This window comes from Neopelma chrysocephalum, unplaced genomic scaffold, assembly GCF_003984885.1.
Source record: "Neopelma chrysocephalum unplaced genomic scaffold, ASM398488v2 Primary Assembly neopelma1_68, whole genome shotgun sequence".
In the NCBI taxonomy this organism is placed as follows: domain Eukaryota; kingdom Metazoa; phylum Chordata; class Aves; order Passeriformes; family Pipridae; genus Neopelma; species Neopelma chrysocephalum.
Window position 1 is genome coordinate 6,517,737 of NW_020897727.1, and position 15,403 is coordinate 6,533,139.

The 15,403-nt window shown below is 41.1% G+C and overlaps 1 protein-coding gene across 5 annotated transcripts in view; it reads right to left on the reverse strand.

Annotated features, from left to right (window-relative positions):
* Window positions 1-6,580: 6,580 nt before the first annotated feature.
* The window catches only part of BANP (BTG3 associated nuclear protein), a 128,462-nt gene continuing 119,639 nt past the window's right edge, over window positions 6,581-15,403 (reverse strand). For all 5 annotated transcript variants that reach the window (XM_027685091.1, XM_027685092.1, XM_027685088.1 and 2 more), the window contains 2 exons: window positions 9,785-9,928; window positions 6,581-7,313 (listed from right to left, as the gene is read on the reverse strand). In XM_027685091.1, the coding sequence (XP_027540892.1) occupies window positions 7,242-7,313; window positions 9,785-9,928 (216 nt within the window). In that variant the 3' untranslated portion in view covers window positions 6,581-7,241. The remainder of the gene's footprint in view (window positions 7,314-9,784; window positions 9,929-15,403) is intronic.

Genomic DNA, 15,403 nt, shown 5'->3' on the forward strand with positions numbered 1-15,403 from the left:
GAATTTAGGATATTTCATATATTATTGGGTTGTGCTTTCTGGCATAGGAATAGACCAGAGGAAATGTTCCCTGATAAATGGATCCAGTGACTATGGACTGTGTGGATCCATCTCTGGGAGCCTGGTGAAGCTGCAGACTGTGGGAACCAGGGGCATCCCCTGGGATAACCCCTGCACACCTATCAGAGTGTGCCAGGCTGCCACAGATCCCAGCACATTCCCATTCCTGTCCCAAGGCATGTGGGGCTACATTTGGGGCCAGTCAGGAGCAGAAGGTCCCTAAAGGTGAGGAATCCACCACTCAACACTTGGCTTGGTCATCAATCCTCTTCCACACACTGCCAAAACCCTCTGCCACATTTTCCCACCTGGATTTACTGGCTTAACGTTCCTGCAATTCCCCCCTTGCCCAAACTGAAGCTCTTTCCCAGCCAGTGTTTTCTTCCCAAGAGTCCAATCCAGGGCTTTTAAACCTTACCCTCGACTTACCCAAACCTGCACATTGATCAGGGATTTAGAGCCAAGACCCTGAAGCAGCTCAAATCCAAGGACACACTTCTTCCAGGCTCCTTTCTGTGCAGCACAGAGCTGGGATTCCCAGCTCCACACTGGGAATGACACAGGGAAAACCCAAAAATAAAAGCAAAACCACACACAGAAAACCTGCCTCAAAATGTTCAGCCACTCAGTATCCATGAGGTTTTATCAGTGCCAAGTCAGCTGCATTTGCTCAAAGATTCGGCAGGAAAACTGTCACTCCATGTAAAGACATTCCAAGTTTTCTAAGGGAATATTCCTACAAAGTTGATTTTCTGGCAGAAAAATGAATACCTTCCACCTTTTACGAAAAGGAAAACAAAAGGAAATTATTCTTTTCACTCATACCAAGGTGCACTCAGCCCTTTGCCACACAAGAAAATTCCCATGACAACGTAGGAAAATGTCAGAGGGGGAAAGTGTGGAGATGGACTATTTATTTTTCTAAAATTACTATTTATTTTTCTAAAATTCTGAGACAGAACCTGCCAGAGAAGCTCCTGCTTTCATTCTAATGGTCAATTTAACGAAACTCAGAGGAATTTCAGGCACAACCCAAAACAGATGTAAATCCCCCCAGATGTTTACAAACTATTTAAAAACACAGTAAGGGATAAACAAAATTTAAACTAAAAAAAGATGAAAATAACCCCAAATCTCCCCCTTGCCCCTGCCTACCTCCAGAGCTGCTGTTCCTGGGATAAACTGGGATATTTTTGGCACTATTGTGTGAACTCCTCCCTGGGAACCACCACGTTTCACTGCAGAGAGGAGGGAAAGGCAACCTGAGCGTGTGGAAAAGGAGGAATCAGACCAAAGCACCAAAATGCTCCTCTTTTCTTCCCTGGATTCCTCATTCCTCTTTTAGGAACATTTGGGTTTTTTTTAATTTCTTTTGCTGAGGAGGCAGGAGCCCATCAGAGCAGGGGGATTAAGAGAGTTGAAGGAGGATTGAGTAATAAAATTGCTGTTAAATAACAGGAATTATGCAAGGCACATGAGTCCAAGGAGAACACGGCATTCCGGGATGGGACACGGAGCTGAGCCTCAGAAATCCCACCAGTGGGGCTGATTAAAGCATTCCCAGTTGGGATGAGCGGAGAAGGGCCAACCCAAGAGGTCTGTGACAGGAATTTTAGGGAGAAACGGCATCAAATAATGAGTTTGGCCATGGTCAACCTAAACTGGGAGTCAGCAGAATTCCCAGGAGCAGCTGCTGGGATTCACCTGGCGCTGGAAAAAGGAGGTTTCATTTTGCTGCCATGAGAGAACAGCAGGAAAAAATCTGGTTATTCAGTGAAAATGTTATTAATTAAAAGCAAACACTGACTTTCCAACTGGGGCATTTTTGGTAACTAAGCCCAGTAAAAGAGCATCTTCCCATGCACAAAGTTAAAGTCTAAAATGGCTTGATTTTTCCTGTTAAGTGCAACTTAGAATCCAGCAGACCAAGGATTTTATAAATAAATATATATATATAATACTTGCATTGTATACATTATGTATATGTAAATAGATAACATTTATTGTATAAAAATATGTGATATAGTAATTGTATATATTATGTAACTATATATTTGTATTGATGTAATATACACTATAAATACTAAATGTAGTATTTATAACATAGTATTTATAATGTATAATATATAATACATATAGTATATGTAATATATATGGGATATATAGGATATGTATAAATGTATATAAACAATAATCATAACATATATAAATTATGTGTATATATCATATATAAAATATATTATATAATTAGGTATATAATTTTATATAATATATATAAAAATAAATAACTGACTAACTAACTAGCTAAATATACCAAGCAAGCTGAAATGCACCTTTCAGCTACTCAAATGGTGCTGGGCAGCTCCCAGTTTTTTTCCTGCTTTTCCCAGAAAGCCAGAGGTAAATTGAACATATAGTTCCTCATTTAAAATCTGAATTATTTGCAATATAAGTCCAGCAGATCTGTTTTCCCAGTGGGAATAATAAAAGAGTAAAGTCCCTTTGATTTCAGTGTATTTGCTTCAGTTCTCAGATCCTGCTTGGCAAACAAAACCCAGGGCACCTGGAAAATAGAAATCCCAAAGATTCCCTCAGAAAAGCAGGGAATCAATGTGGAACATGGGGATGTTTATAATTTTCATTAATTTTTAAATACCATAAATACCCAGATCATGGAGCAGTGAGGGACAAAGAAAACCATGTCTGACTAAACTCAGTTTTCCATCCAGGTTTTTGTTGTTCTGTTTTATAGGAAAAACCTGGAATAAACTATTTAGTAAAATATTAAATAACATATCATCTCATAACCCAACATGATGGACAGAGATGAAACTGGACTGTTTAATCAAACATTCAAACCCACAGATTATTAACCTGAGGGACCAAAAGAAATACAGAACTTTTCGCAGGCTCCTGGTTAATTAAAAAATCCATACTGGTGAATTAAACCCCTTTAAAATAGATACAAGATATATTTTTTGCCCAAAATATAAAATTTTATTAAATATCATGAAAAGACTTTTTTTCCTTTGCGAAAAGGAAATTTAGAAAAATTGAAGAGGAAGAAAAGAGGAGAAAACTTTGAATTCACTCAAGTTTAAAAACAGGCAAAACAGTCAAACAGAGAAATTTGAATTAAAATTTGTATGAGAGGTTGTAAATGGGGAAAAATAGGTTTTCATCCAGTTCCATCTAATTTAGCATGAGAAAGAAGAAGATTTGATTAAAAATCACCTTTAGAACGAGGAGTGTTGACCCTCTGCCTTGGCCAAAGTGCTTGTGGGCTCTGCACGGCTCCTCCTGCCTCCACTTGCTGCTGATATTCCTATTTTGGGGGTATAAAACACCCTTTAAATGAGTCAAACCTTGTTCAGCAGCAACCCCAGGTCTGTGTGTTTGTAGCAGAACATTAAACAGCCACCTCAGTTTACCCAAATATGATTCCAGCTGAATGACTTCCTTATTCCCAGCTCCATCCCAGGAAATGAGCTTTGACTGCTGAGGGCTCATCTAAACCAGCAGAGCTTCCACAAGTGCTTTGGGATCGCCGGGAATGAAAGGAACATTCTTACTCCTGATAATGGGAAACAGTTCTTGTTGAATTCTAGTCAGAATTTGCAGTGCCTGGATAATTAGGAATTCAGAAGGAATACTGATTGCTAACAGAAGTTTGTGTAGAGGGACATTATGGAGTGATTTGGGGGTGGGTTTTTTTAGGTATTGGTTTTCTCGCTGTATTTTCTAACATGAAACTCTACATCCATAGAAGTGGATAATAAAATCCAGGGCCACCAGAGAATATCCACACAGCAGGATCTCCACGAGGGAGACAAGCATCAGAGCAACATTTTGGCCACGATTCCTTCCTTTACAGGCACACTGTCAATACTGAAATGCCTAAAAATGCAGCTAATGAGGACATTCCAGTTTATTTGGGTCACAGGAGGGTGATGGTTTTTATAGATTTGTTTTGCAAGACAAAATGCATAAAACTAACAAGGAATGAAAGCAAGAGAAAACCAGGAAAGAAATATCCCACTCCCTCACTTTTTTTAGACCAATTTCTGGCTGTACAATCCATCAAAATGTGGAATCCCTCAAGAATTCACCTTTTCAGGTGGAATCCAAGGACCAAGTAAGGCAACCAGAGGCTCTTCTCCCCCCAGGCCTGGACACAGAAATATTCTTGCACTCAACCAAATCAACCCCATGAAAACAGGATTCTGCAGGTCACAAGATGAATTAATATCAATTAAAAATAAAACATGCAGCTGATCCAAGTCTAACCTTACAAGAAATGTCTCCCTGAAGACTCCTGGTCATATGTTCTCAACCTCTCTTGGACAAAAGCAGCTCGAGGAGGAAAAGAACAGTTAAAAATGAGGATTTTGGAAGGTTTGTTGAGGGAAAAAGAACCTTATTAGTGACAAAGCAGAGGCCGTGAGTAACAGGAGACATAATGGGAGTGTAATTGTAGTTGACCCACTGAAAGTTGCCTTCAAGGACAGAACCACATCTGTGGTCAAACAACACCAACCTGCCAGAACTCAGAGCCAGGCAAACCCTCAGACCCCCTGGGAGATGCTGATTACTTGGTACCTTACAATATTTTTAGGATTTCTTAGTGTTCTGTGGAAACGTTTTTGTTATAAACTCTGTGTGGACATAACTTCACCCTGCACAGAACCTCCCAGACCATTCACAACCATTTCCCAAAAAGGAATTCACTCCTGAATTACTCTTTTTGGGAATTACTTATTTGTAGGTGACACACCCTGTGATGCCCAGAAAACACACCAAACATTCTTGGAGACATTTCCTCCCTGGAAAAGGACATAGAATCTACAGAAAGGGAACAGGGACAGGGATTACTCATTGGAATACCTGGCTCAGTGGTGAAGACTTTTCTTTGAAGTACAAACACAGCTCAGACTCATGTAAACATGGACATAACATGGAGGAACATTTGCATTTTGAGGACCTCGAAGTCTGGATGCAGTGGAGGATCTTACTAAGCTGCTCTCCTTACCTATTCCAATTGATTTGACACCCTCCATTCCACACTGGAGCAGATTTCCTTCTCCTGGGATCTACATCAGCTACTTCACCACTTCAGACACCTTTAGAGTCAGTTTTAGAAGAAAGTCGAGCCTGCAGCAGGTCTGGTGGCTAAAGGGAACCTCTCCTGAACTCAATCTCATGTCCTGACCTCAATCTGATCTCGTACCTGAGCTGAAAAATGCAAAGAGAACAGAATTCTTAGTTGTACCATGAAACAGAGCAGAGCAGAGGGGGAGGATTCTCCTCCTCGACTTGACAGGACAAGGGGAATGCATTTAAAAGAAAATATGGATTTGAATATTGGGAAGGAATTCTTCCCCTGTGAGGGTGGGGAGGCCCTGGCACAGGTTGCCCAGAGAAGCTGTGGCTGCCCCATCCCTGGAAGTGTCCAAGGCCAGGTTGGACGGGGCTTGGAGCAACCTGGGCTAGTGGAAGGTGTCCCTGCCCATGGCAGGGGGTGGAATGGGATGGTCCCTCCCAACCCAAACCATTCCATGATTCTGTGTTTAACCAGCCACAGTAAAATGTACAGGCCTTGCTTATTTTTAGGCCTCTATTTGGATGCCAAGCTCGTCAAAGATCCCCCAGACTGAGAAACACTTTTATAAAAAGAAACTGAAGAGCAGCCAAATTCTTGGCCTGGTGCAAACCCTGTGTTCCATAAGCTGTGGTTCAGTTTGCATTGTGCTCCTGAGTCAAGAGACACCCTAAAGAGAGGGAGGAATTTATATAAAGTGTAACATTTCCCAAAAACTGGCTGTGCTTAACTCTTCCTTTCATAAGAAAAAAAATAAAAATTCAAGTTATCCTGAATTCAACAACATGGATTTTGTGGCTATGTCTCATTCATTAATACATTAAATGCATTATGAGCTACATATTGGCAATAATCATTTAGAAATCAGCTGAAAATCAAATACAAAGAACACCTTCCCCAGTAAACTCTGTATTTTTCAAAAAAATCATTAAATAATAATCAGGTTATAGGCAACAGGTTTCCTTCCTATTCAAGCTTAGCAAATAGGAAAATGGTGCTTTGTTGAAATCAATATCAAATTTCCCAGAAGTTCCAGAGGAGAGAGGGTTTCACCTTGCTCTGGACGGTGAACAACAAGATGGATCTCAGAATTTTGGATGGATGAATCCCAGACTGAGGCACTGCTGGACAAAGAAGGCAGGAGGAACTAAAAGGGAGAGAGCTCAGAAGAATTGTTCACATTTACCATAAATTTCATAAATTCTTTGGGTAAAATATGATTTGCAGACTTCAAAGCTTAACTATCCCATTTTTCTTGTGCTGAAAATTTAGATAATAAAGTGATCTGAGATTGAGACCTTCCTTAGAGACTTAAAGTGACTTCCAGCAGAGCTTGCAAGTGGCATTGACTCCTCCAGAACTCCACTCCTGCAGCCACCAAACCATCCTCATCCCAAGGTAGAGCAACTTAGAGCTGCACTATTCATAAATACACATTTATTTTCCATTAGAAATGCATAATTACAGCATTTTAAAGCCTTTTCCCCTAGAAAAGTAGTTAAGCAACAGTACAAACAAAATTGTTAGTCTTCTGCAAGTACAGTTTTCATTACACTGAACAGAAAACACCAGCAAAAGGCCAATACTTGCTGTCATGGGATTTTCCTCTTTTTAAATATTTTCCATTTTTTGTTATAAACACCATAGCAAATAAAAAAAAAGCTGTTTAAACAGTGAAAAATAGCTGAGCTCTGGAACTTTTCTATGTGGTAAAGCAAGTATTGCAAAGCAGCAATACACCTCCTAAGGTATCTGCAGACATTCAAAGGGCCTTTTTCACAGAAGAAATGGGTGAGCAGGAATTGAGTCTCACAGTTTGGATGCATTAAATCTCCTTCTGTCTTTCTGCAAGGGTTGGTTTTTTTTCCTCTTTATTGATTTTTGTCCTGAAGGTCAGATCTTCACTGCTGTTGTGGTGCAGCTCCAGCTGAAGTAAAAGGGTGTGAATTATTCCAGGTGAGGACAACCAGGCCATGGCTGGAGATGTCTGAGGTGTGACCATTGGTTTAAGAGGTATTTTTGTCCTCTTGCACTTCATTTCTGCCTGCAGTTCACCAACAGCTCCCAACGTTCCTCAGTTCCCTCACTGAATTTGGATTGCTCCGTGTTCTATCTGCATTTCTGGCTGGATTGCTGATTGAAGGCTGTCAGTGCCCTGCAAAGGGAAACAGGACAGCAGGAAATCAATCTAAAAGTGCTTTTCATTGGTGTAACCAAGGGAATGTGAACTTGTTGTACTAATAGAAAGTTCTTGTGTGCACCAGTGGAAAAATCCCAGTGCAAAATCTGCATGGATTCCCACTGTGACGGAGTGGGAATGGGAACACACTCACAAAGGCACCAAAAATAACATCAAGAGTCCTCCTGAAGACTAAATAGACCTTCAGGCTGGAAGGAGAAGGCTGAAATAATGCAATTATGATAAAGATCTACACAATCCAGAGTGGCACATAGGAAACAATTATTCCCTCTTTCTTCCCCAAAAAGAACCAGCTCTAAATAAAGAAAATAAACCCTTTGTCTGGCACAATGTGAAGCTGTGGAAGGGCTGGTCCCAGCTTCTCTCCCAATGGAGAGACATTGGGAATATGCAGAACTGTGGATAAAAAGGCCACCAAGGGGATCATGGACGAGCCAGGAGGGATTCCTGGAATGACAGAGCTGCTGAAGGTAAGGAGAGTAAAATTCCCTGTTGGCCTTGTGCTTGGAATTTCTCAGTTGCTGCACGATATGGTCTAAAAATGCTGATTTTACCCACTACAGTCTGTGTTTATTTTGTGTAAAATGAGAATGAAGCTACAAGAGTCAACTTTTCCTCCAATAAAATCCTTCCTGCAGGCCTGATTGTCCTCACTTTCCAAGGAAGAACAGCCCTCATGACAGAATTGAGAGTAAAGACAATTGATTTCAGCTTTCAAGGGAAGTCTCCTTAAAAATTAAATTCCTCCCAGTGGGCTGACAATGCTGGGGAAGGATAAACCCACTGCAAAATCCCTTTTAGCCAAGTTACTTGGAGTAAGGAAAAGGAGCTGCTGACACAAACTCCATCCTTGGAGCTGAAAGATAAACTTAAGAACAGCTGGACTGGCTTGGAGAAAGCCCCTCACACCCAGGAAACCTTCCCCTGACAGAGCCAGGATCACAAGCACTGATAAAACTCCAAGCAAAGGGCAAGGATTTAATGATATTTCTCTGGATTTTCCTGCCCACATTCCAGAGATCTGCCCTTGATGGATTTTCCCCCTATAAACACATCTAATATTTGCTTTATATAACACCCTGGATACAGAATTACATCTCTGACAGTATTTCTGTTGTAAAATAGTCTGATTGGAAGTCCTGCTTTTTGCCCTCAGCGTTGGATCTGCAGGATGATCCGCATGGGTGGAAACTCCTGATTTCCCGTCCTTCAGATTTTACTACACAGTCACAACTTATTTACTCAAATAAAAATACCAGAGGCTCGAAATCATGAAGTGTTTCTCCTAAATTAAGAATTTTTTTTCCAATTCTTTCTCTCCATCTCTGCCTTGTTGTCAGTAATTGCACGTGGCTACAAGACTTTTATCCCATTCAACTTGAAAGGTAATTTGGTGTTTGCTTAAACTTAAATTGTTCAATAAATTCGTGCCACAGTGGTGAATAAATCTATCAAATTGCTAAATTTGAGAGGACAAGCATGAGGAACACACCCAGGAAAGCTCCATGGGAGGTAAATTTGAGTATTTTCCAGGTCTGGAGTGAGGGCAGCAGCAGGAGAAACACCTCTCACTACCTGCCGCCTGTGTACTTCACTTATTTGGCTTCATGATCCTTGTGAGTCCTGATATTCCATGACCCCATGATTTATTAATTGCACAAGACCCGCAGTGATGGAGGATTCATAAAAAATAAGGCACAATCCCTGTAGCAACACTCTCAGAGTCCAGAGCAGTCTTACAAATGACTAAGAATAAAATCTTCAGAAGGCAAAAAAATTCCACAAGCACTTGGCATCCTCCAGAACAGAAGCCCAGGAAGGGGGATTTGCAAAACAACCCATGACCATCTTCAGAAAAACTTCTTACAACTGTTCTAAGTCAATTTTCTTGCGTTGTCACCAAAGCTTCAAGTTGATGACAAGCTTTTTCTAGACTCAGCCACACAACTGTTCAAACTGATTTAAAAAGACAAAAATACCCAGTAATTCCTCCACCATAACTGAGGGGATCAAGTGTTCACTCACAGATGCTGTGGGAAATCCAGGCTGTTGATCAAAACAACTGGAAAACTGCTGTCAGGAAGGGTATAACATTTTTAAGTGAAACCTCAGTCTAAAATATCCTTTCTGGCTGCATTCAGGCACGTTTCTTGCCCTGTCCTTTGCAATGGCTTTTAGCCTTCAAGGGCACAGGAAAACAATGATGACCGAAATAACTGTTCTCTAGAGGCACTGAGAAGGAACACAGAAGAGGGAGTAGGAAAAGACCATTTCTATCTTTAAAAAAATTATGTAAATGATATTTTTTTATGGCTTGGAGAAAGGATCATGAAGTCCTTGTTTGTGGGTAGATACACAGGACGTGTGATGGATATTTAACTCGAGTTAAGCACATTCAGATGGTGAAAACAGAGACCTGGACATACCTGGTTGGTGGTAGAGTGGTCTGTCACCGGTGTGAGCTGCACATACTGGACCTGGATGTCACTTCCCTGGAGTGGGGATCCATCCACCCCCCCGGATGTGGGCTCGGCCGACGCCACAGCGATGAGCTGAGCACCCTGCAGCACCTGTGGGGACAGCAGGGAGTCACAACTCGGAATTCCAGGGTGGGGTAGGCTGGAAGGGACCTCAGTGGGGCATCTCCTCAAACTGGTTCGTCCCAGAGCCCCTGGGAGAGACTGGGATGTTCCTGGTGAATGGCTCCAACAAGGGGCCATTTGCAAGAGCAGCAGGTCCAGGCTCTTCCACCAGAGGACTGTGAATGACCCACATGTTCCATCAGTGTAAAACCTCCCCCCCTGAACCTGAGCACTTCATGTTTTGGGGTCTTCCCCCACCCCAAGGGATCAAGACTTTGACCAACAGACATCGATATTGCAACAATCAGGTCTCATAGCTGGGCTCCCCGGTGGTGACATCTTTCTACTCTTATCCTTCCTTTCTCTCCCTTTCTTTTCCTTATACATTTTCCTAAGTGTTATTTTTATGCCTATATTTCTACAGATAATAACCAAAACAGCTACTTTTATATTGTTTTATTACTATAGATAATAATAACAACCAAAATGGCTCCACATATCTTTTCCAGTGCAACCAAATTTTCTAAAATACACCCTACATATATAGAGAGATATACAGATATAGATATATATATAAACCCCAGTCATTCAGTGTCTGTAACCTCATCAACCAAACCAGATCCAACACCAAAGACCATTAAAAAGAAACCCAAAACCACTTGTCCATCAGCACCAGTTGCTTTCAGCCACGTGGACGTGGAACACAGGGATTCCCACACAAGGTGCTCAATCTACTTGGCCTTCTGGGATTCATAATTATGTTAATGATTATGACAAAGACTAATTGGGACAGACTGACAGGTCACATGAGAGTGACACTATCAGTAGTGCACAGGGATGTCACTGAGTAACATTTTACTGCTGCATAAACAGGCCCAAATCCAAGATACTCCTCACAGTCAAAGGCATTCCAGTGTTGATCATTTCTTAGAGCAATGTTTATATTTGTGTCATGTATGAAGGTGTGGATTTAAGAATTACTAATTAATTCTAAGTTCCTACAGTTCCTAAGCTCCCAAAGGCTTCAAAACCAAAGAATAGTGGATCCATCTCAAAGTGCTTCTTAAAAACATGCTTCTCTTTAGATTAATTTTAATTTACTTCTTGATGCACAGATCAGAATAAAATACATGTATGTAAATAATGACAAGTCCCCACTGCCATTTTTGACATTCAGTTAGAATAGGCACATTAATTAATATTAATTTAATTTCTTTGTGCCATGAGGGATGTATTTTTAAACTACAGCGTTTGACCCGCAGCGAACAAAAGGAACCTTTCAAAGGAAGGCAGGAGAACAAAGAGCAAAAATAACATTCCTAACAAAGGTTTTGCTTCCCAAAGTCTGATTTTTCAGCTGATCTGAGGGTGGGTGGCCATGGAGGAGGGGGTGGACCACAATTTCTCTGGGGAGCGTGGGAGGTAAGAAGAGGTGACCCCAATAAATGACCTCAGGGGTGTGCTCAGGATTTTATGGGATCTTGGGTGTTCTGGGATACAGTTGGCATCAAACTGCAAAGGATGCTACACTTTGTTTTTACAGGAGTGAGCAAAATTCTCCCACCCTACGGTGTTAGTGTTGGAACTGAATGATCCAGGCTGTTGGGATCACATCACATCTCTATTCATTACCTGTGGGGTTTCAGTGGGGTTTTCTCTCATTTGTGAACTATAAAGTTCACAATGACTGTGAGTGACTGAACAACCCCATTATCATGGAATCATGGAACAGTTTGGGTTGGAAGGACCTTAAAGCTCATCTCATTCCACTCCCTGCCACGGGCAGGGACACCTTCCACTAGACCAGGTTGTTCAAGCTCCATCTCCTGGTTCTTGTCACATAGAAACTGTTTTACAACAAAGAAGCCGAAAATTTCTAACAGAACCAAACATTTCCAACAGCTTCCCTGTTTTATTGCACGTTCTCACCTGCCAGTGACCTTCCAGAGAACTTGGAAAAAAACCTCCCTTTCACAGCAGATTCAGGGGGAAAGGCTTCAAATAGAAACAGAGGAGGTTTAGATGGGATATTGGGAGGGAATTCCTCCCTGGGAGGGTGGGGAGGCCCTGGCACAGGTTGCCCAGAGAAGCTGTGGCTGCCCCATCCCTGGAAGTGTCCAAGGCCAGGTTGGACGGGGCTTGGAGCAATCTGGAATAGTGGAAAGTGTCCCTGCCCATGGGGCTGGAACTAAATGATCTTTGAAGTCCATTCCAACCCAAACCATTCTGGAATTCTGTGATTGTACCAACTGTGTCATCCCACTGACCTGAATCTCTGACTTTCTCTTTGGGTTTTTCACCTCCTCTCTCCCCCTTTTTTTTTGTCTTTTTCACTCAAACTCTTGATGGTTTGGGACATGCAAATTATTGATCTCCCAAACTTCTGTTTTTCATCCCTTCTTCAGTGAGATGTTTGCCATACAAAACTTAATAAAATTAGTCTTAATAATGAAAACCAGCCACTTTCTCTGCTTCCTTTCTTTCCATGTCAAGCTCATTTCATCCCATAACTAATTGTTCCCATTCAACATTCAAATGCCAGGGCAGGAAATAGACTTTTCTTCAAAAGATTAAAATTTAATGCTTTCTTTCAGTTTCTTCCAAAATTATTCAAACAGTTTCCAAGCATGGTTCAACACATATCTCACCCTCTGCCGATTTTACTTATCACTGACAATTATTCTTTTGGAAGTTCATAACTTAAGCCCTTAAATTCCAAAACCAGATGAATATTTCAGAGTAGCTGGAAATTCTTTACCAAAACCAGGCCCATTCCTCAGGCTGATCTTTGCCAGATTGAATATTCTAAAAGACATTTTTGAACCTTCTAAAACACCTTCTTGCTACTGTTGTGAGCCCTTTTATTGATCTAGGCAAGCACAAATGTTTGCCTACCTATAAAAGGCTCAAAACAAAGACACTCTGAGAATTTGGTGTCTTTTTTTCCCATTTCTACTGCAGGAATGCAAAAAAATACAATTTTTTTTTAAATAAAGAGAGGTTTTGAATTGCTGAGTGGTTGTTTATAGAAGGTTCACTGAAAATCCTGTGGCACTGATGGCAAAACACATTCAAACAGCAAACACAGCTCCTTGAAAAGATAAGCAGCTCTGCTGATAAACACCTTCCCTTCAAAAAGATAAGTCCCTCTACCTGATTCTTTCCAGTCTTAAAGTTTTCTCCACGAAGCCTTAAGACTAAAACCATCTTATTGCCAACAAAACATTTATTTAGTGGATTTACAGGCTCGTGGATGAGTTTATTTGGGGCAATTAGACTCTGTCTTTAGGTCCAGAACTCAAAAACTGTTTAGTATCAAAAATTAATAAGTTCTTTGAAAACATCAGAGGTTTAAATTAATCCAGGTCTCCAACACCTTGGCATTCCCTAAGGAAGCTGGAGCAGGCAGTGCAGAGCCAAAAGAATGGAGCTGTATGAAAAAAAATCCAAGACTCGAGTCCAAAAGTTTAATTTTGTAGTTCTTAATTTCCCTGGACGAAGCAGAGCAAGACTCAACACAAGGAAACAAGTCCAGTGTGGAGGACACTTGCTTCACTCATCCATCCTCAAATATTACAACATTACAATGTAAATTCAATATACAGTGTTGTGGTATAAGGGTTTGAAAGAAGCTCTGGTAACATGAGCTTTATTTAAAAACAGTACTTTATTTAATTAATGTCCTAATTAATTTCTCTTAAAATAAAAGTGTGTTGAGTTAAGGTAACTGAAAACAAAATAAAAATTATCCACTGCTCTCAAAGCTGATATCACCGGGAATTTACCGATCTACTTCCTAAAGCTTTACTTGGGGACCTTCCCTTATCCAACAACAACTTGTACCTAAATTTGCAATTTATTCCTTACATGAAATGTGCCAATACCAAAATAAACTCAGCATAAATAAAAGCCCAACTCAGAGCAGTTCAGAGCGAGGGGAACTGTCCCTGCTGTGCATTTCGGAGCTGAACCATGCAAAAAGTGCCCTTAAATCTGTCAAAACCTCATCAGGGAACCCCCTGCAGAGCCATAGAACTGGGAGCACCTCCTTGACATTCCCTAAATAACAGGCAGGAAAAGTGAAATGGATTTCAGCTCCGCAGAAGGTGGAAAAATGAAACGGATCATTCCAGAGAGTGTTTTTATCAGGGGCAATATTTCCTTGTATAACAAGGAATAAACATCTCAGCTGCTTTGCTGTGGCCACAGCTCTGCTCAGCCCTGTCAGCTCCGAGATTCCCTTAATGTGTCTGGAGAAACACATGGACACAACCACAGCTACTGGGGTTTGAACTTTCAAACTGCAGCTGCACCAAAATGTCCCTTTTTCTGCCTGCTGAGGTTGGGTGGAGAGAGATCAGTGATGGCAAAGTGTGGCTTGGTGGATTTAAACCATCTGCATCTTTATGGAATCATGAAATTATGGAATGGGTTGGGTTGGAAGGGACATCAAAGCTCAGAAAGTTCCACCCCCCTGACGCCTTCCACCAGACCAGGTTCCTTTCACAACACCCACTTCCTTCCCAAGAGGTCCCTTTTGGCGATCCCAAAGGAAAACACGGCTGAGGTAGCACCAGGAATGAGCCTCTGCCTCTGGAGAGTGACTCTGGTCAGCACAGCTCCGATACTTCCCAGCACTGGGGTTTTATGGATTTGCAGCCATCAGGGAAATGCTGTAATAGACCCTGAGCAAAGAAAAATGAGGTGCTGCGTGAAGAACTGAGGGAAGATTTGAAAGGGAAAGTGTGGCAGAGGTTCCTGATCTTTATGAACGTTCCCTGCACAAGGTTTTTTTAAAAACCAAAAAAAAAAAACCCAGAGAAAAACTCCAAAGAAACCAATCAGCCAAAAAAAAAAAATTCAAACCAAAACAAAGAAAGAAAAACACGAATAAAATATTCTGGGGTCTTTGAAAACTATTCACATCTAATTTGGGAAATAAACTGCAAAACATAAGGTGCAGAAAAAGATCAAATTAATATAGATTATGTTACCTTGTATTAAAAAGCACCTGCTCTCACCATCACTGTCCCCCTGAGCTTTTCCTAAGCACAGCCCAGCTAAAAGAAGCCATTTTTTTCCACATACAGTATTTTAGAACACAGAATATTTTTATATTCATTATTTCTGTCCAGGTTAAATACAACCTGTGTAAAATTAAGTGAACACCAACAGACAAAGGTGAAGCTATTAAAGGTATCTCAGACTTTCACTGGGTCTACACCTCTTCCAGGGTAAGGTGAGGGTCACTCAAGAGCCCACCGGCTTCTTGAGAGGTGGCTGGTGTTCAACATCATCAGGGTAATTTAAACTTTATCTGGGAATTTTTACAGGCTGAAAGGGACGCCAAATTAATTAGTGAGAAATAAAAGTCTAAATCAAGCTTTGCATCATGTGATCTGAATACAAGGAGATACAGGAAATCCTGGGTATAGGAAGCTTACATGGTCATCAGCAGTGTTT